We start from the raw sequence: 24,008 nt of genomic DNA, 5'->3' as shown, positions 1-24,008 counted from the left end.
ACTCAAAAATGCTTGTCTTTCTGACTTCCTATTATTATGCACCCTCTGGTCACTGAATTTGGAAACATCAAGTACTCTGAATTCTCCTTCTGCCTTTGCTTTTCCCATACTCCCCATGTTGAATTGGTTCCATCTGTGAACATTCTCCATTTGCCTGAAGAACTCCCCAGTTCTGTTGGTAACAACATCTCTCATTTTTTTGTCTGAAAATATCTCTATGTCATCCTCTTTTTAAAAAAACTTATAATTTCAAGCATATACAAAAATGAACAGAAGAGTATAAGTGAATTCCCATGAGCCCATCATCACTAACTTCAACAATTATCACCTCAATGTCAATCTTATTTCATTTGTACTCCTGTCTTCTTACCCTTTCCTCCGGTATTATTCTGCAGCAAATACCAGACATCATATAATTTTATCCATATATATTTCTGTGTATATCTCTAGAAAATAAGGCTCTCTTTTTACATATAACCACAATATCATTATCATATTTAAACAAATGTAACAAGTTTCCTTACTTTATCACATAGCTAGTAATTGTTCAAATTTCCAGTTGTCTCAAAACATCAAAAGACTTAACAGTCTGTTAAATTGAATCATACCAACAAATAAACGTAACTTAATGGTTGCTCTATCTGTTAAGTCTTTTTTACTTATAGGCTCCAGATTACTCCATTTGGGCTGCTGTAGTGGAATATCACAGTCTGAGTGGCTTAAACAAGAAACATTTATTTCTGACAGTTCTGGATGCTGGGAAGTCCAAGATCAAGGCGCCAGCAGATTCAGTGTCTGGCAAGGGCCCACTTCCTGGTTTCTAGATGGTCGTGGGAGGAGGGAGCTCTGTGGGGTCTCTTTTATAAGAGCACTAATCCTATTCATGAAGGCTCTACCTTCATGACCTAATCATCTCCCAAAGGCTATACCTCCAAATAGTACTAGGTGTCAACATCTGAACTTTGGAGGGACACAAACATCTAGTACATAGCAGTTCCCCTCCAACACTTTAATTTTTCTTGTAATTTATTTGTTGAAGAAAGTATGTTGTTTGTCCTGCAGAGTTCTCTACAGTCTGAATTTTTGCCTTCATTTTTGAAAGACACTTTTTGCTGTATATAATTTTTTAGATTGGCAGTTATTTTCCTTCAGCACTTTAAAAGATGTCATTCCTTTTTATTCTGGGTTCCATTTTTTCTGTTGGAAAGACAGCTTTAAGTTTAGCTTTTGCTCCTTTGAATACAATGTGTCTTTCTTCTCTGGCTGCTTCTAGGATTTTCTTTTGTTGTTGGTTTTTAGCAATTTTTCTATAATGTGCCTAAGGGATTGAATTTCTATTTATCACCTTTAGGGTTTGTGGCACATCTTGAATTTGTGGCTAAATATTTCTCATAGGTTTTGGAAAATTATGGGCCATTAACTCTGCAAATATTGCTTCTACCACAGTCTTTCTCCTCTTCTTCTGGGAAAGCAAACATTTGTATGTCAGATCTTTTCATCATGTCCCCTATGTCTCACAGCCTCTTTTTATGTACTTCTGTCCTTTTTTCTTAATATATCTTTTAACATGTATTATTTATTTATTTATTTAATTTATTTTTGGTTGTGTCTGGTCTTAGTCGCGGTACGCGGGATCTCTGTTGTGGTGCACAGGCTCTCTAGTTGTGGCGTGAGGGTTTTGTCTTCTCTAGTTGTGGCACGCAGGCTCCAGGGCACATGGGCTGTGTAGTTGTGGTGCGTGGGTTCCAGAGCACATGGGCTCTGTAGTTTGCGGCACATGGGCTCTAGTTGAGGTATGCAAGCTCAGTAGTTGTGGCATGCAGGCTTAGTTGCCCCACGGCACATGGGATCTTAGTTCCCTGACCAGGGATCGAACCAGCATCCCCTGCATTGTAAGGCAGATTCTCTACCACTGGACCACCAGGGAAGTCCCTGTATTTCTGTCCTTTTAGATCTATATCCAGACTTTAGTATGGAAAGTTTTTTATTTACCCCTTCCTTTCTTTGGTTCTTTCCAATCTACTGTTAAAATTTTCTGTTGGATTTTTCATTTATTTTATTTTTCACTTCTAAAGATTTCTTTGACTGTTTTGTATAGATTCCAGTTGTCTGCTGAAATTCTTCATCATGTTTATTTTCTTGAATATATCATACAGTTATTTTAAAGTTCAATTAAGAAAATTCCAACACTCAGAATTGTGTGGGTCTGTTTATACTGACTGCCTGGTTTTCTTCTCATTTATTAGTTTCTTACTTTGTTTTTGCTGTTATACTTTTATGTCTTGGTTTTCTTTGGTTGTGTCTCTTGGTATGCACTGTAATTTCTTACTGCATGCCACATATAGCGTATGAAAATTTTAGAGATAATTTGAGGCTCTATATAATATCTTCCTCCAGAGACTGTTTACTTTTACTTCTGGTAGGCAATTAGATCAGGGATTCAATTACTTAGAGGCTGGGTTTCAGTCACTGAGAAGGCTCATCTCTCTCTGGTTCACCCTTATTTCTAAAATGTAGCCTTTTCGATGAGTTCAGTTGAAAGCTTGAATTGATTACCAAGGATCCTGCACCTTGTGGGCATTGATATTCAGTTTTTCTCTCTAAACTTGTGATACTGTGGAATATTGCGCTCAACTTCCTGGATTCTCTGCTACAGCTTTCATATCAGCAAATGCCTCAAGAGGAAAACTGGCACTGAATGCTGGGCTCATCTCTCTGTACTACTCCTTTCTAAAGGATTTGGGTCAGTAAAGTCTCGGCTGCCTTCTTATCTCTCCAGTGCCTTCCTGCAGATGAATACTTCCAGGCAGTATTGCTACAGTATTAAAAACATTTTTTTTAAGTCCAGCTTTATAGCTCCTCTTGGTGAGGTGGTAGGTATGATGTAACCTAATCTGTCACAGGAGCAAAAATTCTTGTTTATTTAGTTGTTAAAAGTTCATGATAAAATATTTGCATATAATTTTTATTTCATGGCTACATTTTTCTGATAAATGGTCTCAATCTGCTATTAGTTATTACTATTCCTTTCTTCCTTTCTGATATATTTGTAGAGATATTGTGTTAGTTTTCTTTTCGATTACTCAGCTTGAAGGAGATGAATTTTTCCTACAAGAATTATTTATAGGTTTGTGAAGATGAGGGGCCATGTGATGGTTAAATTTATGAGTCAACTTGATGGGGTCACAGGGTGCCTAGACATTTGGTCAAACATTCTGGTTGTGTCTTTGAAGGTGTCTCTGGGTGAGATTAACATTTGAATTGATTGACTAAATAAAGCAGATTACCTTCCTAATGTGGATGGTTCCCATTCAATCAGTTGAACACCTGAATAGAAAAAAAGGCTGACCTTAGTAAGAGGGAATGCCTCCTGCCTGACTTGCTTTCAAGCTGGGACATTGGATTCTGTCCTTGGTCTCTTACTGAAACTGTGGCTCTTCCTGGGTCTGACATAAGAAACTAGTGCTATGATTTACATCAGAGAATGTTTTGCCTATGTTCTCTTCTAGGAGATTTATGGTATCATGTCTTAATATTTAAGTCTTCAAGCCATTCTGAGTTTATTTTTGTGTATGGTGTGAGGGAGTGTTTTAACTTCATTGTTTGATATGCAGCTGTCCAGCTCTCCCAACACTACTTGCTGAAGAGACTGTCTTTTCTCCATTGTATATTCTTGCCTCCCTTGTCGAAGATTAATTGACCATAGGTGTGTGTCGGTTTATCTCTGGGCTCTCTATTCTGTTCCACTGATCCATAGGTCTGTTTTTGTCAGCCAATACCAAGCTGTTTTGATTACTGTACTTTGTAGTATTGTCTGAAGTCTGAGAGGATTATGTCTCCAGCTTTGTTCTTTTTCCTCAGGATTGCTTTGGCAATTCTGTTTTTTGGTTTTTGTTGTGGTTCCATATAAATTTTAGGAATATTTGTTCTAGTTCTGTAAAAAATGACATGGGTAATTTGACAGAGATCACATTAAATCTGTAGACTATTTTGGGTAGTATGGCCATTTTAACAATATTAATTCTTCCAATCTAAGAGCATGGGATATCTTTCCATTTCTTTGAATCATTTTCAATTTCCTTTATCAATGTTTTATAGTTCTTGGCATATAAGTCTCTCACCTCCTTGGTCAGGTTTATTCCTAAGTGTGTTTGTTTGATTTTTTATTGATGCGATTTTAAAAGGGATTGTCTTTTCACTTTCCCTTTCTGAGATTTCATTGTTAGTGTAAAGAAATGTAACTGATTTCTGTATGTTAATCTTGTATCCTGCTACCTTGCTGAATTCGTTTACCAGTTCTAGTAGTTTCTGTGTGGAGTCTTTAGGGTTTCTTATATATGGTATCATGTCATCTGCATACAATGACAACTTTACCTCTTCCCTTCCAATTTGGATACCTTTTCTTTCTTTTTCTTGTCTGACTGCTGTGGCTAGGATTTCTAATACTATGTTGAACAGAAGTGGTAAGAGTGGGCATCCTTGTCTTGTTCCAGATTTTAGCAGAAAGGCTTTCAGCTTTTCACCTTTGAGTATTATGTTGGCTATGGGTTTGCCATAAATAGCTTTTATATGCTGAGATATGTTCCCTCTATACCCACTTTGGAAAGAGTTTTTATCATGAATGGATGTTGAGTTTTATCAAATGCTTTTTCTGCATCTATTGAGATCATCATGTAGTTTTTGTCTTTTCTTATGTTGATGTGGTTTATCACACAGACTGATTTGCATATGTTGAACCATCCATGTAACCCTGGGATGAATCCAGCTTGCTCATGGTGTATGATCCTTTTTATGGTTGTTGGATTCGGTTTCCTAATATTTTGTTGAGGATTTTTGCATCTATATTTATCAAAGATATTGGCCTGTAATTTCCTCTGCCAATAAATTGGACAAACTAGAAGAAATGTACAAGTTTTGCCAACTCCCTAATCTAAGTTCATCTGGAATTCTCCTAATGACCCAGGGTTTTTCTGGTGTGTGTTTTTAACCTGTACTTCCATGGGAGATAGGCAGTTTTTGCAAAAGTCACAATGCAAAGTTTCATTTCTTCCCCTCTGCCGAAAGACAAATGACTTTATGCATTCCCCGTTTAATCCTATCCTCAACCTCATGGTCTTCTGAGAAAGAAAAAGGGTCAGAGAACCTGTCACTACCAATGCACATCGCTATCTGCCTATTGAGAACAAGGAATTTACATTTTGTACTCCAGGGTGTGCTATTTACCTCTAAAAATGTATTTTACCAGCTATTTTCTTTTTATAGGTTTATTAAGGTATAATTTACATACTATAAAATTCACTCATTATAACACTTATGGTTTGATGATTTTTAGTAAATTTAAACATTTGTGCAATAATCACCACTATCTGGTTTGGGAATACTTCCAATACCTGAGAAATTTCCCTCAAGCTGGTTTGCAGTCAATCCTGGCTTCCACCATGAGTTCTAGGCATCACTGATCTATTTTCTGTGTCTATAGTTTTGCCTTTTCTAGAAACGTAATATCAGTGAAATCATACAATATATAGTTTTTTGTATCAGGCTTTTTTCACTTATCGTATTATTGAGGTTCAACCACAGTGTTGCACATATCAGGAACTAACTCCTTTTTATAGCAGGGTAGTATTCTATTACATGGATATTAGTACACTTTATTTATCTGTTCACTACTTGATGAACATTTGTATTATTTCCAGTTATTTGCTATTATGAATAATGATGCTATGAACATTCATATACAAGTTTCTAAAGGGACTATGTTTTTAATTCTTCTGAATTCCCAAGTTATAGGGTAAGTGTATGCTTAACTTTTTGAGAAATTTCAAAACTGTTTTCTGAAGTAGTTATACCATCTTCCACTTCTACAAGCAGTGTAGGAGTTTCAGTTCCTCCATATCCTTGCCAACAGCTGGTACGGTCACTGATTGATTAATTAACTCTTGAGCCTGTACAACAGTATGTCACCATGGTTTAACTTGCATCGTTCCTAATGACTAATGATAGTGAACATCTTTTCACGTGCTTAGTTGTTATTCATATATCTTCTTTCATGAAATGTCTTTTCAATTTTTCCCCCGTTTTTTTCCATTGGGTTGTTTGTATTATTTCTTATTACTGAGCTTTAAGAGTTCTTTAGACATTGCAAATGTAAGTCTTTTATCAGATAAATTACTTGAAAATCTTTTCATCTATATATGTCTTTTCATTTTCTTAATGTTGTCTTTAAATTTTGACGAGGTCCAATTTATAATTATTTTTCTATCAAGGGTTGTGCTCTGTGTCATATCTACAAAATCTTTGACTAACCCCAAATCACAAAGATTTTCTCCTATGCTTACCTCTTATATTTCAGTTTATGATCCACTTTGAATTAATTGTATATGCTATGAGGTAAGGATCTAAGTTAATTTTTTACACATAGATATCCAATGATTCCAGCACCATTTGTTGAAAAGATTGTCTTTTTCCCACTGAATTGCCTTGGCACTTTTGCTGAAAATCAATCAACCATAAATATGATGTCTTATTTTTGGACTCTCTACTCTTTTCCATTATGCCAATGTTACCATCTTTTGATTACTAAAGATTTACAGTAAGTTTCAAAATTCTGTAGTGTAAATCCTCCAACTTTTGTACACCTTGCCTCCCCACCCCCGCCAAATATTTTTGCTACTGTAGATCGTCTGTATTCCCATATAAATTTAAGGATAGGCTTGCCAATTCTAACAAAAAAGCCTACCAAAATTTTGATAGTGATTTCCCCAAATCCATAGATAGATCTATTAGGAGAGAACTGCAGTCCTAACAATATGCAGTATATCTCTCCATTTGTTTAGATATTCCTTAATTTATCTCAGTAATGTTTTGTAGTTGTCTTCCTTTGGTTAACTCTGGGAGCTCTGAAATGACTGTTTTCAAAAACTGTGTCCACTTTGAAACTTTTTTTTTCTTGAGCGGATTCATCAATCTCTTCATGTTAGCATAGCCAGAAGTCTACAAGCTATTTTGGAGAATGTTTTTTGCAGATGCAGTGTCTTCACTAATTCCTACAACACATCCTTTTCTGATCACCACTGCTTTTGACTTCCAATTAATCTGTGATTGGGGTTTCAGCTGGAGATTTGCAAGAAGGGGAGGAAATACAGATTTTTGCACTGTCATGTTACAGTGGTTAAAAGGAGTCTTAAATAGATGTGTTTAGTATTTGTCAGGAAAAGTTAATCTTTTCATTCTTACTGAATAAAAGCACCGGGCTCTGGAGCCAGACTACCTGTGTTCCAATCCCATCCTGCCACTCCCTAGTTTTGAGATTACGAGAGTAGCTTAATCTCCCTTTGCCTCAATTTCCTCATCTGTAAAATGGTAGGAACAATAGGGTATACCTCACAGAGTTATTGTGAGAATTATATGGTTTATATAAAGTAACTCAGGAGAGGGCCTGCACAAAGTAAATTCTACCTAAGTATTACTTCATTTTGCATGTTTGGGAATGAGAAGGTTTTACTATTTGTAAATTGACATATCTGGCTTATGATAATTATAAGACTACATAGGAATATGGAAAAATGCTCATGTTTTAAATGAAACAGCAGATTAGAAAATAAAATGTATATATGACTGAAATTATGTAATAATACATATACAACCAAACCTGAAAAGGAACATATAAAAGTAAGATAGTTGTTTCGTGTTGATGAAATCATAGGTAACTTTTATGTTGAATATTTTCCATATTTTGTGTCATTTTGCTTTTATGTAAAATAATTATTTAAAAACAAGACACAAATGATAATATTTTCTTACTGGAAACCATTTACTTCTACTCCTTGGCATATATGGCTAATTTTACTTGCAATAAGTTACCTTTAATAGAAACTTTGAATACAGACTTCTGAAAATATCAACAAACTTTTTTCTACTTCCTTTTTAATTTTTATTTTTGAAGTTAAAAAATCTGACTATGAGAATCTATTAGTTATATAAGTTTCAAAATTAACATACTAATTGCTTTTTGGTTTCTATATCTGAAGTTCTGTTGAGAAGGAATTCGGTTCTCTTCAAGCAGGTTCCCAATGGAACAGTTGTTGTAGCAATGGCAAAGGTATTCTTTGGTTATCCCTCTTGGGGAAAATACCCAATTCAACCAAACCAAAAAATGAGTAAATGGAAAGAAACAGTGAAGATGTGCAGTTAGGTGGACTGACAGAGAAGTAAAGCTGAATACAAGGAGCAAAAATAGAGAAGAGGTTCAAACGGAAGAAGACCCAGACCCTCCCCTATTTCTCCAGAAATAAACATTTCCTTGTTATCATTTCTCACTGAATACTTGCCAACCATATGATTTGCTCTCAAAGTTCTGTTCACATCCTTTACCACATCTTCAATTTAGCAAGACAAGGTAATATTCTATTTTTTATAAAATTAGGAGATAGGCTTTTATTTTTATCCTTCAGATCTCATCAAAATCAAAAGAGTATTATTTAAAAATTACTTCGAAAGATGTATTTCTGGTAAACTTGCCAGAACTTTATGGTTAATAATGAAATGAAACCAAGGTGTGAATACAAGATTTGATCTACATTCGATTTGATTATATCACAATTCAATTTTTCTTAAACTATAATACCATCTTTTACTAGGTAATTTGCTTATAAACTCTACCTGAAGTGGCCTTCTAGAGTTTAATTATATTTCTTACCTCAAGGTAACTCTTAACAGAATCTTAAAATTCTGTCTGGTAGACAGAAATGATGTTTAATTTCATAGTCATATTGTTTAAGCCCGTTAAATAACAATTATGTGACCTATTTGGATAAAGTTTAAATACTGTTAGTTTTATTTTAGTGGAAATAACTAAGAGTTATACAATAATGTTCATACAGTATTCATAGTTTAAAAACTAATTTATACTACTTACTATTTGGCCACTTTCCACAGTGTTTGTGTGCATCCGCTTTGTAATTACAAAATAAACTAACAGAGTTCTTTCTCAAGTAGTTTGCAACCAAACAAGCAAAATCATTTTTAAATGCTTAGAAAACTGAATAATCATTGGGAAAATAGTGACAGAAATAAAAAGAAATATAGAACACAATGGAAAATTGAGATAGAATGAATGAAAAGTCTCTCTTTTATGACTATTTAGCCATTGTCTTTCAATGTGTTACTGAAATGACTATTAATTGAACATAATACTTTTACTGCAGGAAAATCCTTGAACTCATTACAAAGCACAATTATCCAAACCTTATTACTTAAAAGTAAGTAAAACTATTAAAACTGCTGATTAATATTAGGATTTTTACAGCTGTTAACAACTGGGACAAGAAATGCAGAATGATGTCAGTTCAAGAAATCTGAGATACTAAATGGAAAAAGATTCCTTTAAGTATTTACAATTTTGTTCATAAATCTAGCTGTTTTAATCTAGGTTTAACCTATGGTTCAGCTCTTTATTCAAGCTGTAGAGTTTATAGGCAGAGTTGGTTTCTTTGGCTTCTTAACTACCAATGGTATTACTTCTAGCTATTATCAGTTCTCTATCATGAATATGACATCAGAACTGTCAAAATTACTCTAGTTTGGCTTAATTGTTCCTGTTCTTGCCAAAGACGGGCCTTAACTTAGCCATGACAAAGTAAGTGATTAATAGTAAAAGAGAGATGGAAAGTGAAATAAAGAACAGGGGCTCAAAAAATAAATGGGACAAAGAATAAGACGAGGTAAGCCAAGTCCTCTCTCCAAGAAGACTCCTGTACAGATTGGTAAAATGAAAAATTGCCTGTACACAGAAGCAATCCTTGTGTTTAGGAGGAATATTAAATTTAAAAAGGTACACCAAATATAAAATTATATCTATAATTTCTATGATAGTGCTGAACATCTAGCACGTATCAATGAATATCAATGAGATTAAATCACTCACCTTATCAAGCTCACTTGTCAGTTTTTTATTTTCTTCCATTAATAACACTTTTTCTCGTTCATACTGTTGTGTGAACTCATTTTCAAATTCTTCCCTTTCACTTTGACTAATACAATGCAAAATATAAAAGGAAAGAAAGGAATTGAATTAAAGGTAAAATAATGGTATCCCAGATTGGCTATTGTATCATATGCCTTATTCTGAAAAGCCACTTATATCTCAATTGCTCCAAATCCCAAACATTTCCCTTAAAATTAGGAAGTCACAATCATTTCCTTTTAATTAATAAATAGATCTGTCTGCTTAATAATATCTATTTTGTTCTTCATTTGAAAATCTGAGGAAGACATCCTGATTATGCTCACCTTATTCAGTTGTATATATGGTAGAAAGCATGGGAAAATGAGGAAGCTAGGGAAAAAGGAGGGTATAGGGACCGCAATACAATTGCTTACACTCAGCTCTAGATTGCATAGAAAATTCAACTTACGTTTCCAACAGTTCTCTCAACACACTCAGTCCGTCCTTCCGTTACTCCTGCCTTCCTTCTTCCCTTCTTCCCTACGTACCTACCTATCTACACATACAAACATACATACAATATTATAAAACTTATTTAAAACTATAGTTCTAACGGACAGAACTGATTCACCCTTAGGGGTAAACACAGTTCTAACGAACTTTTCAAAAACCTCCAAAGGGAGGAGTCTGGGAGGCGGCGCCGCAGGGGACAGAGGGACGGACGGGCTCAAAAGGCCAGCGCGGAGGCCGCGATACTGGCGCTGCCCCGCCCGCTGCTTTTGGCCGCCGGCTGCCTGGCCGAGCTCTTTGTGACGGGCGCGGCTCAGAACACTACGCTGGCCCCCGAACGTGACTCCACCCTCGGCTTTACCGGCTACCACCAGGACAAACCCCGGTGCCGCCGCCGCTCCGCCGGGCACCACTCCAGCACCAGAAATCTGTGAAAGCTGCAACAACGGGGTTTCCTGTTTTGATGCTAATGCTGCTAACACTACCTGCTTTTGGATAAAATGCAAAGGTAAAGGCTACTGTTCAGATAATTCAACAGTTCGTGATTGCAAGGTGGTGAACAGCACAGAATTCTGTCCTGCGTCCACTGCCACACCATTGCCAACCAATTCTACAGCTAAAACCACAACTCTGCCTTCCTCTTCTACAGCTTCCACCACAGCTACTACATCAGGTACAACTGATACCACTTTAACTCCGACTTCACTACCTGCGCGGAAGTCTACCTTTGATGCAGCCGGTTTCATTGGAGGAATTGTCCTTGTCTTGGGTGTGCAGGCTGTAATTTTCTTTCTCTATAAACTCTGCAAATCTAAAGAATGAAACCACCACACTGTGAACAGACTCGCTAAATTAACAAGACCTGCTGTGTAACTCACTGAAACCAAAATATTATCTTTCAAGATGTCCCACATGGAAGACGCTGTTCTAGGATCTTTAATTTTTCAGAGGATGCATATAGGAGCATTGGCCTTGAAGAAAAATCAGTTAAATCATTTTGCTCAACGGGAATATTTAAAATATTCTGCACGAATCCTGGTGGCTGTCTTCTTTTATTTTAAATGTCTGCAGCTGTGGGATTATGTCCTCTCTTCTTGACATGCCAAATGTAACTCTGTAAGTGATGGAAAACATTGTCCTGCGCAGACAACCTCATGACCCTTTTGGCAATATCAATGTAGTCATTTCAAAGCCTGAAAGCTGCATTCTTTTCATCCTAACTCAGGATGTAGTTTAGCGACCAGAATTGAGAAGAACGTGCCAAATGAGCATCTATCAGGTGGATTTTGGGCTATCATTTCAAAAGTGGAATAAATTGATAAATTTAGTATCCTTAGAGTAGAATTTAGTGCTTGATAAGTTATTTTTTCTACATTAGAAAACAGATGCCACACAGGGAATTACATTCCAGATTTAAAGAAATCAATGGAAAGGATACAAAACATTAAAGTGTAGCAGGTTATTGTTCATACTTGTAAAGCACCTTATATCATTGAGAAAATAAAAAACAGTGCCTTAAAAGACAAAAAGACAAAAAAAAAAAAAAAAAAAAGAAACAACAACAAAAATCTCCTAAGGGAGAAAGGGGAATCAGTTTTTGAATACTGAGTTGAAGTGCAAATAAAGAGGCTTATCTCTACAGCAGTATGATGGAGGATGTTAGTTAGCAGCAAATGAATTTCAATGTGAAGCAGTTCTGGGTAATTTTATGATTGCTTCCAAGTCAATAAACGACATAAGTAATGGCTGATTTTAAAAATATAATCTTAAAAATCCCTTTCTCACTAAATTATTGAATATAAATTAAATTATAATTTAAATGATAACTTCTAGGAAAATAACCATCCTGTGTCCAAACAAATGTGTCCCTTTCCTTCTTATCTATAATCAAAATGTGAAATTTAGTTATGTTTAGGAATCTTTCTTGATTCAGAAGCAACTCCAAACAACAAACAACAATGAAAAAAATACAAAAAATTACAAAGAAGCATCCTTTCAGAAAAATAAGTATATGAATAAATTGAGTAAAATTTCTATATACAACCATTTTTGTTTTTTCCTATTAGCATTAAACAAAACTTAAGTCTCTCTCATACTGAAACAAAATAAACAAACTCTTCCCTAACTCTACGTCACACTTCATTCTCCACTTTCCTTGCCTTCCCGTTCACTGGCAACCACCCTGAAATCTTGAGAGTTTGCCGTATCCACTTCCTCACTGCCTAAATTTTCCTCCCTGTGCCAAAATCTGACTTCTGCTGCCACCACCTCAAAAAAACTGTTGTCCCAAAACTCATTATTGTCCCAACTGTTATTTTATCCAATCTACTGGCTACCTTTGACAGTGTTGTCCATTCCCTCCCTCTTGAAATGTTGTCCTCCCTTGGCTTCAGTGATACCCACTTTCTTGATTTTCAGCCTACATTTAGACTGTTCAGCTGTCTTTGTGAGCCCCCCACCCCCTCTTTCCTCTGCGTAAATGCCAATGCTCCCAGGTATTCTGTCACAGGTGCTCAACTTTTTTTTTTTTTTACACATTTTCCCTGAGCTATCTCATCCATTATACCACCTATTTCAATTATCATCCATTATGCTGACAAACTCTGAATCTACATCTGAAGCTTTTCTGGGCTTCAAATTGCTGACTTGATATCTCCCCAAAGTCGTCTCCCAAGCACCTCAAATTCAACATGCCCGACCCTAACAACAGAAAAACAAGTTCCCAACACCCCACGTACCTTCCCCTGCGATCATACACTCTACTTATTCTTCTCTTACTACAGGAGAAAAATGTAGCTAAGGTTGCTCTTTGCTTATGCGCCTGCTCAAGTACACTTTTCTCCTCTCTGTCCTGAATCATCTACTGGTACTTTCTATCAGATTACAAGCATGGTGTTATTTTTGAGATAAATTTCTCCTCCAGTTATTATCTCGTTGCTTTTATTATATGCTTGCTCTTACAATTGCTGTCCTTCAAGTCTTTGGATCCATTATGGGGTTTCTGCCCACTACTGTTCCACTGAAATTGTTCTCATCAAAGTCACCAATGACATTCATATTGTTAAACTCAACTATCAGTTACATGGTCCTCATCTTATTTGATTTAGACCTCATCTAATTTAACATGTAGACAGATTTGATATGCATTCATCATAACACCAAATTTGGACACCAAATTTGCACACCAAATTTGCCTGGTCATCTTCCTATCATTCTTACCACTCTTTCTCTCTCCACTTTGCTGTTCCTTCCTCATTTCCAAACTTCTAAAGAGTGGAGTGCTCCAGGTTGCAGTCCTAGGACTTCTTTTCCATCTGTATTCATTCACTAAGTGATCTCATATAGTCTCACCCCTTTAAATATCATGTGAATGATAAATACTCCCAGGATTTTATCTCTAGCCCTGAAATCCAGACTAGTCTGTATGATGACCTACTTGACATTTCCACCTGGATGCCTAAAAAGCACCTCAAACATAATTTGTTTAAAATGAGCTCCTGATATTCCCATCCCCAAAATGCTTCTTCTGTAGTTTTCCTCTCTAAATGGTAACTATATTCTCATAATTGCTAAGGCCAAAAACTGTAGCATCATCCTTGATTTTTCCTCTTTCTTTCTTACCCCATATCTAGTCTATCAGCAAATATCATTATTTTTACCTTTTAAAGAAACTGGAATTCGAACATTTTTCACAGCCAATTCTGCCACCACCCTAGGCCCAATCCACCATTATCTTTTGCCTGGATGATTGCAACAGCCTTCTAAATGGTTTCACTGCTTTTTCTCTTATCTAGTTCAGACTTTTCTTAATCTAGTAGTCAGAATAATCCTGTTAAAACACAAGTCAGTATTTGTCCGTTTTCCACTCAAAATCCTGCAATGCTGCCCTGCCGTGGTTTTACTGAGAGTAAAAAATTGTAAGTCACTGAACATGACTTACAAAGCCTTACACGATCTGGCCCCCATTACCTCTCATATGTACCTCTCACTATTCTCTCCCCTTAAATCTGCTTCATCCACATTGGCCTCTTTTTTAGTATTATTATTTTAATAGACTTTATTTTTTAGAAAGGTTTTAGGTTCATAGCAATACTGAGAGGAAAATACAGAGATTGCCCATATACTCAGAGTGGTGCATTGGTTACTATTGATGCACCTACATTTGACACATCATTATCACTAAAACGTCACAATTTACATTAGGTTGTATAATGACATATATCCCCTATCACAGTTTCATACAGAGTAGTTTCACTGCCCTAGAAATCCTCTGTACCCGGCCTATTCATCCCATCCTCCTCCCAATCCTTGCAACCACTGATCGTTTTACTATCTCCATAGTTTTGTCTTCCCATTATTTATTTATTTATTTTTTAAAACATTCTGGTCTATGGAGGATGTGTTTTTGTTTTTTTTTTTAATTTTATTTATTTATTTATTTATGGCTGTGTTGGGTCTTTGTTTCTGTGCGAGGGCTTTCTCTAGTTGTGGCAAGCGGGGGCCACTCTTCATCGCGATGCGTGGGCCTCTCACTATCGCGGTCTCTCTTGTTGCGGAGCACAGGCTCCAGACGCGCAGGCTCAGTAATTGTGGCTCACGGGCCCAGCTGCTCAGCGGCATGTGGGATCTTCCCAGACCAGGGCCCGAACCCATGTCCCCTGCATTGGCAGGCAGATTCTCAACCACTGCACCACCAGGGAAGCCCCATTATTTTTTTTAACAGACTTCTTGTTCCTCATGTAAAATGTTCTTCTCATACATCTGTATAGATATCTCCCCCACTTTCTTCAGTCCTTACTGAGAAATCACCTTCTCAGTATAATTTTCCCTGGTTATTTCATTCATATATATATGTATATTTAAAATTTAATTTTCCCCCTTAATGCTTCATAGCCCCCATCCACTGCCTTATTTTTTGTTCTTAGAATTTATCATTACCTATATATTACCTATCCTATATCATTACCTATATATTCTGTATTTTACTTCTTTCATTTACATTTTGCTTATAGTCTTTCACCATAATTAAAGGAAAGCTCCATAAGGAGAGAGAATTTTTATCTGTTCACTGTTATGCCTCCAGGGCCTACAGCAGTGCTTTCACAGAGCAGGTTCTAAAAATTTTTGCTGAACGAACAGACCAAACTGAATTAAACTTAGCCTTCCAATATAAGTTGAGAATGACAATAACATACATTCAGTTACCTAAAGCCTAGAAACCTGAGTATCACTGATAATTTCTCCTGCTTCTACTTTCTCATATCTGGTTATCATGTCATCCAGGTTCTGTCTTCTCGGTAGACCTTCTGAATCCATAAACTTCTCTCCATCTTCACTATCGTATCTAAGGTCCAGCCACCTCATCTCTCATGGCTAGATTACTATCTGCAGTCTGCTCCTTCCAATCCATTCTCTAAACAGTAGCAAAAGTGGTCTTTCAAAAATGTAAATATTGATATAATCATGTAATTTTCCTTCAGTGGTCTTACAACTGTTTTCCTTTCTAGTCTCATTTCTCACCACTCATCTTTCTTTTTATGCTTCCACCATAATGAACAGCTTTCATTTTCTGAATGTGCCATGCTACCCTTTTCCTCTAGATCTTGGCAAATTCTGCTAACCTTTGCCTGGACACTCTTCCACAGCTATATATTTCGTATATCTTTGGTCTTAACTCAGAAATAATTTTGTCCAAAAAACCTAGACACACTAAAGTTATCTTTTGTGCCTCTTCTACGGGTGTTCCTATACTTATCCCATTTGCTTTCCTATGATGCTGTAATATAATTTTCTGTTTACCAATCTTGACTTTGGTCTTCTTGAGAACTGGAATATGTTTATTGCCATATATCTCCAGTCCTGGACACCGAACAGGTATTCAATAAATAATTATTAGAGGAGTAAATAACTTGATTCTTACCTCTCTCTCCTGTTTTTTTCCAATTTGTCTTTCAAAATCATAATTTCTTTGTTGAGAGCAAGTTGCTGGCCTTCTGAATCATGTAGTTCTTTCTTCAGATTTTTAATTTCATTTGCATGTATTCCTTCTCTCTTGGACAATTCTTCTTCATAAAAGATACTTTTCTTTTCCAAATCAGTCTTTAGTTTGGTTATTTCTTGCTGATGTTCTATGCTGCATACTCCTGGTGAGTAACTAATTTGTTTTTGCTATAGAAGTAATAATAAAAGATTAGTTAATCTGTAAGAATAATAAAATATTAACTAATAACTCTTTCTACAATATAAAGAACTGTTCATATAACTGAATATTATTTTTGTATATTATTACATAAAAATAATACTTTCTTTATTCAGGCTATTAACCTTTTGCCTGCCATATGTTGCCAATATTTTTCTTTTTTTTTTTTTTGCCAATATTTTTCTATGTGTGTATTCCTTTATTGCTGTATTTTACAGTCTTCTTCACACCAAGATTAAATATTTATCTGTATTTTCTGCTGGTACTTATATAATTATTTGTTTTACATTTAAATATCTAATTTATATATAATATTGTTGGTGTATGGAGTGAAGGAAAAATCTAACTGCATCCTATTTCTGATGTGGAACTAATAAAAGGTTATAAATACATTTGTATCTTTAAAAGATTAACTTGGGGGAGGAGTGGTAGAGCTAGCTAGAATGCACAAAAAGAAAAGGGAGAAAGAAGGCTTCTGCAGTGGTCCGGGGAGAAATGACAAAGGTCTAATCTAACATCTTTGTATCTATTCTAGAAAAAAATGATACATCTCTTCACATTTAGGTAGGGCTTTAAGAGGGGAAATTTGGTTGAAAGACATCTTTTTAGAAATGAGGTTGAAATATACTCTTGGTATCAGTGAGAAAGGAAAATGTAATGTCCAAAGGTTCTTCCAGGTAGCAGCTCAGGTAAACAGAAGCATACAGAGGTTATGACTATAAGATTTCCTGAGTAACTTTTCTATTACTTTGTTACATGCTATTTTCCCAGGTGATCCACAATAAAACTTTTAAAACTCAAAGAACCTATAAGCTTATGTTTAGTGACAACAAGGAATCAAGATCTGGAGGACACTGTATCCTTTTTTGAAGTCAGTATTAAGGGCAGGAAAACTGGTAACAGTCCTTGATTTAAAGTCCAAAGAAAACTATGCTAGCTTTTCACAGTTGAGGTCTATAATTTAAAAAAAAATAAAAAATAGGCATCAACGTGGGCCTGAGAAATGTTTCTGGGATAGTCACTGTAATGTTAACCATTTACTCAAAACTGCTTATGAAGTGCCTACCATAAGCAGGACCCAGATTTTCCAGTGGTTTCTGAGTCAGCCTGACATGCAAAGCTCGGCGGAAACTGGGAAGAGCCATGTCAAGTCATGTTGTTGCTCTTATGCAACTCCATGAAAATGGTGCCTAAATCAACATCTGCAGCACTAACCACTTACCATACTACTCTTCATTTTTCTAATCACCTAAAGCACACTTTTAGTTTGCTATTCACTTTAGTATAGTTTGTCTGTTGGGATAGCAGTAGATGTACTAGAAGTTTCAAGCAAAAATTACCTTGAAATCAAAACCTCACAAAGATACCACCAAAAAAAGTTATAGACTCATGTCACTAATTGAGAAGAACGTAAAAAAGCCAAATAAAACGCTGAGAAACAAAATTAAACCATAGGTAAAAAAGAACAATCTACTGCAAAACAATAAGTTTTATTACAGGTATTGAAGGTAATTTAATATTAGCAAACATTAATAACTGTGCAAAAATTAAATTAACTCCATGTGATAATCTCTGTAAGTACCCCTGCCCAAAAGTATTTGATAAAATCTAATACCAATTCCAAAATACTACCCCAAGTCCCACAAAAAAAAAAAAGAGTTCAGTAATTCTCTTAAGAAATAACCTCTTTCAAGCTATCAGACAAAATAATACTTTCTAGTGAAACACCAGATACATCCAGGAATAATAACAACAAAAAGGATGTCTTCCATTATCTCTCTTATTTAATATTAGATTTTAGATATTCTAAGTAACATGTGACATAGTTACAAAACATGAATAGGTGAAAATCATGATCATTTCCACTTAATAAACTGTTCACTCAGAAAATGCAAATAAATCCACTGAAAAGTGTTGGAATTGATAAAGCTGAGTAAAACAACTGCATATTAGATAAATATAAATCAAACAGTACTTCTAGACAGTAGAATAAGCAATCATAGTAAAAATTTTCATTGTTAATAATAAAAAATTTTCATTTGTTTTTAATAGATCCAACAAAAATCACCAGCAACTAATACACACACAAGTAATAACAACAGTGAATAATTTGTTTGAATTATATGAAAAAACTACAAGTCTCTATAAAAGATTTAAAGAAGACAATATAGAAAAATACCAAGTACTTGAAAGGGAAGATTGAATGTACATATATTCAATGTTTCTTAAATTATCTTCCCTGTAAATTTAATTTAAAAATTTTAAATGTGGGAGGTAATACTGGGTGAGAGATGGAGACAAATGTTCTAGCACACAGGCAGAAATAAACTGGTAAAAATACCAAAGAAAATCCTGAAAAAGCACAAAGAGTAAAGAAGGAGAGAGGGTAATGTTCTTTTCAGATGTTAACATGTACTATCAATTTTTTTTTAATTTTTTAAAAAAAATTTTTTGTCTGCATCGGGTCTTTGTTGCTGCACGCGGGCTTTCTCTAGTTGCAGGGAGTGGGGTCTACTCTTCATTGCAGTGCTCAGGCTTCTCATTGTGGTGGCTTCTCTTGTTGCAGAGCACAGGCTCTAGGCGCGTGGGCTTCAGCAGTTGCAGCACACAGCCTCAGCAGTTGCAGCACGTGGGCTTCAGTAGTTGTGGCGCGTGGGCTCAGTAGTCGTGGCGCACGGGCTTAGTTGCTCCGTGGCATGTGTGATCTTCCCAGACCAAGGATCAAACCCGTGTCCCCTGCAGTGGCAGGTGGACTTTTTTTCTTTTATAAATTTATTTATTTTTATTTATTTAATTTTGGCTGCCTTGGGTCTTCGTTGCTGCATGCGGGCTTTCTCTAGTTGCAGCGAGCAGGGGTTACTCTTTGTTGTGGTGCACGTGCTTCTCATTGCAGTGGCTTCTCTTGTTGTGGAGCACAGGCTCTAGGCACACGGGTTCACTAGTTGTGGCACGTGAGCTCGGTAGTTATGGCTCACGAGCTCTAGAGCGCAGGCTCAGTAGTTGTGGTGCACAGGCTTAGTTGCTCCACGGCATGTGGGATCTTCCCGGACCAGGGATCAAACCCGTGTTCCCTGCGCTGGCAGGTGGATTCTTAACCACTGCGCCACCAGGGAAGTCCCTACGATAAATCTTTAATAAAGTATCAGTGTAATAGATCTCCACCCCAAAATAATTTAATTCGATATGTGAGATACTGTCAATCACTGAGGAAAGCAGTGATTAATTAATGGAATTGAAACCACAAGCTAGCAATTAAAGAAAAGAATGATTCTCACATCATACCATTTAGCAAAACAAACTCCAAATGGATTAGAACTAAATATCTTTAAACCCAATAGAAACATCCAGGAAAAAGCAGAATTACATATTTAGCAAACTCTGAAAAAAGAAGGACAAGCCAAGCTTCGAAGCAATAGAAGAACTATTGAGGAAAATAAAAACAAATCATCTATAATTTGAAAAAGAAACAAGACCAAAATTAAAGGGCAAATGATAAATTGGTAAAACAGTTGCAGAGAAGATAAACAGTACAATTTTTACTATGCAAAGACTTTATAAGAATTGATAAGAAAAACATTAAGACTACAAAATTAAATGGGCAAATGACTTAAAGAGATAATTCACAAAGAGAAAATATGATTAATAAATGATCTACTAAGAAAGCAAGAAATGCCTCTCATACTTGCAAAAATTTGTGGCATGTATCAAGTGCCTTAAAAATGATCTGACCACTTCATTTCCAGGTATCTGTTCTAAAAGAAGTGCATAAAAGGGTCCATGGTAATTATTATACTGCAAAAGTGAAAAATAAATACAGTCAGCTTGGGGGGATTGGTTCCAGGTCTGTCCACCCTCCATTACCAAAATCTACAGTCGCTCAAGTCCCATATATAAAATGGAGTAGTATTTGCATATAACGTACTCTCAAATACTTTAAATCACCTACAAATGCTATGTATAAGTTGCCAGGGCATGGCAAGTTCGCATTTTGCCTTCTGGAATTTTCTCCCCCACACCACCCCAAACAATGGGCTCTCTGTATCTACAGACATGGAAACTGCGGCTATGAAGGGCCAAGTGTATTTAACAGTAGGAAACTGGCTAAGTGGATATTCTTCTATAATCATTAAAATTATGTTTGTGACAATCACATAATAATGAAACAGAGAAAAAGCTTATATCACACTCTGAAGTGAAACATAAGGGTTAAGGGTTGACTTGTGTCCCTCCAAAATTCATACGTTGAAGTACTAAACACCAGTACCTCAGAATGTGACCATACTTAGAACTAGGGCTTTAAATACTGCATGATCTGACTTATGTGTGGAATCTAAAAAAGTCAAACTCTTAGAAGCAGAGAGTAGAACAGTGGTTGCGAAGGGCTGAGGGGGTAGGGGAAATGGGGAAATGTTGGTCAAAAGGCACAAATTTCAGATATGTAGGATAAATAAATTCTAGAGATCTAATGTGAAGCAGGATAACTGCAGTTAACAATACTGTACTGCATACTGGAAATTTGCTAAGAGAGTGGATCTTAAGTATTCTTAGCCAAAAAAAAAAGGAAGGAAGGAAGGAAGGGAGAGAGGTAGGGAGGGAGATGGGGAAGGTAGAAGGAAGGAGGTAACTGAGGTGATAGACACGTTAATTAGCTTGATTGTGGTAAACATTTCACGATGTATACATATATCCAAATATCAGGTTTTACATCTTAAATACATACAATTTTAAATTGTCATTTGTACTTCAAAAAGCCTGAAAAAAATGAAAATAAAAATAGGGTCTTCACAGAGGTAATCAACTTAAAATGAGGTCATCAGTGTAGGCCCTAATCCAATATGACTGTATCCTTATAAATAGAAGAAATTTAGACACAGAATCACGCACACATTGAGAACATCATATGAAGATTAAAGCAGAAATCAGGGTGATACATCTACAAACCAAGGAACGCTAAACACTGCCAGCAAACCATCAGAAGCCAACTCTGCAAACACCTTGATTTCAGATTTCTACTGCCATAATTGAGACAATAAATTCCTGTTTTTTAAGCCACCCAGTTTGTGGGTATTTGTAACAACTGCCCTAGCAAACTAATACAACGGGGTAAAAAAACTCCTGTGGTATATGATCGCAATAATTGGAAAGTACTTTTTTTTAAAAAACAGCCTTTCTCAAGTAAAGTCAATAGGGGAGAGGGGAGGTATATCTAACAGGGAGGAGAGGGCCCAGTGGAAGGAAGCACCATGGAAGGAAAGATACCCACAGCAAGTTATATCTAAATTGAGACCTGCGTAGAATATTGCTGGCAACATGTACAGAAGTCTAGATACTAGAGAAAACCTGATGTATGAGCAGGAAAACCCAAATAGTAAGTTAAAATCTCGAACAGCAAGGACCTCATAAGGTAAAAGCTATGTTACAAAGTTTGAGCCTCTTCTGAAAAGCAAAGTGGTATCATGAAAGGATTTTAAGCACAAAACTAAAAGACTTTAAAACTACTATTCTGACTACCATATGAAGAACAAATTTTTTTCAACTAGGGGGAAAAAAAGCCCAGGAAAACCAGACAGAACATTACATATTTATCCAGACAAGAAATGATAGCTGTATTAATGTTTAAAAAATAAAATATTAACCAAAAAAACAGCTTTACTAAGATATAATTCACATACCATACTATTGACCCATTTAAAGTGAACAATTCAGTAGTTTTTGGTATACTACATTAATTGTTTTAAAGTGGTAAAACATATATAACAAAAAATTGCCATTTTAACCATTTTAAATGTACAATTCAGTGGTATTACATTCACAATGTTGTGCAACCATCAACACTGTAATTTCTAAAACTTTTTCATCTTCTCAAAGAGAATTCTGTAACCATTAAGGAATAAACACCCCATTACCCCCTCTACCCTGCCCCTGGTAATCTCTATTCCACTTTCTATCTCAATGAATTTGCCTATTCTAGATATCTCATATAAGTAGAATCATATAATATTTGTCCCCTTTTGTCTAGCTTCTTTCACTTAGCATAATGTTCTCAATATTCATCCATGTTGCAGGATGTATCAGAACTTCACCCCATTTATGGTTGAATAATATTCCATGATATGTACTTGCCACATTTTGTTTATCTGTTGATGAACACTTGGGTGGTTTATACCTTTTTGGCCATTTTACTAATGTTTTAATGAACACTGGTGTACAAGAGTCTGTTTGAAGTCCCTGCTTACAATTCTTTTGGGTATATAACTAGGAGTTGAATTACTCAGTCATATGGTAATTCTACGTTTACTTTTATTGAGGAATCACCAATTGTTTTCATATTCCTGCGAGCACTTATTTTGCTTTTGTTTTTAATTTTAGCCATCTTAGTAGGTATGAAGTGGTATCTTGTGGTTTTAACTTCATTTCCCTAATAATTAATGATGCTGAACATCTTTTCATGTGCTTATTGGCTACTAATATATCTTCTTTGGAGAAATGTGTATGCAAGTGATTGCCCATTTTTTGATTGGGCAGTTTATCTTTTCTGTTAAGTTGTAGGAGTTCGTTATAAATTCTGGATATCAAACCCTTATCAGATATTTGATTTACAAATGATTTCTTCCATTCTTTAGGTTATCTTTTCATTTTCTTAAAAATGTCCTTTGATGCAATACAAATAAGTTTTTATTAAGATGAAGTCTAATTTATCCATTTTTTGTTTTGTTGCTTATGCTTTCTGTGACTTAAGAATCTACTTCCAAACCCAAGGTCATGAAGATTTACCCCAATGTTTTCTTCTAAGAGTTTTATGGTTGTAGCTCTTACATGTAAGTTGTTGATCCATTCTGAGTTAATTTTTTAATATGGCGTAAGGTAGGGGTCCAAATTCATATGTTTGCATGCAGAAATCCAACTGTCTGGCACATGAGTTGAAGGAACTATTCTTTCCATACTGAACAGATTTAGTACTTATGTGTACCTATGTCAAAAATCAATTGTGGCTATAGATACATGAGTTTATTTCTGGACTCTTAATTCTCTCCCAGTGGTCTATATTCTTATGCCAGTGTCATATTCTTTTTATTACTGTGATTTTGTAATAAGTTTTGAAATTGGGAAGTGTGGGTCTTCTAACTTTGGCCTTCTTTTTCAAGCTTTTTGGCTATTTGGGGCAATTCCACATGAATTTGAGGCTCATATTTTCCATTTCTGCAAAAGGGGCTGTTGATAATAGGGATCAAATTGAACCTGTACATCACTTTTGGTAAAACTACATCTGAACAATACTAAGTCTTCTTATTCATAAACATGGGATATCTTTTCTTTATTTTAGGTAACCTTTAATTTCTTTCAGCAATGTTT

The 24,008-nt window shown here is 35.6% G+C and overlaps 1 protein-coding gene and 1 pseudogene across 1 annotated transcript in view; one reads left to right on the top strand and one right to left on the bottom strand.

The window, feature by feature from the left end:
• LOC132372700 (serine/threonine-protein kinase MRCK alpha-like) overlaps positions 1 to 24,008 on the bottom strand; it is a 125,764-nt gene that overhangs the window by 70,161 nt on the left and 31,595 nt on the right. The window contains exons 7-8 of the mRNA XM_059934856.1: positions 16,377 to 16,624; positions 9,926 to 10,031 (exon numbers count right to left, since the gene is read on the bottom strand). Of these exons, the coding sequence (XP_059790839.1) occupies positions 9,926 to 10,031; positions 16,377 to 16,624 (354 nt within the window). The remainder of the gene's footprint in view (positions 1 to 9,925; positions 10,032 to 16,376; positions 16,625 to 24,008) is intronic.
• Positions 10,328 to 11,329, top strand: LOC132347404 (sialomucin core protein 24-like; annotated as a pseudogene).

The sequence above is a fragment of the Balaenoptera ricei genome, chromosome 1, assembly GCF_028023285.1.
Source record: "Balaenoptera ricei isolate mBalRic1 chromosome 1, mBalRic1.hap2, whole genome shotgun sequence".
Lineage (NCBI taxonomy): Eukaryota > Metazoa > Chordata > Mammalia > Artiodactyla > Balaenopteridae > Balaenoptera > Balaenoptera ricei.
Note: the sequence above shows the minus strand (reverse complement) of the source record. Positions and strands in the feature narration are given on the sequence as shown.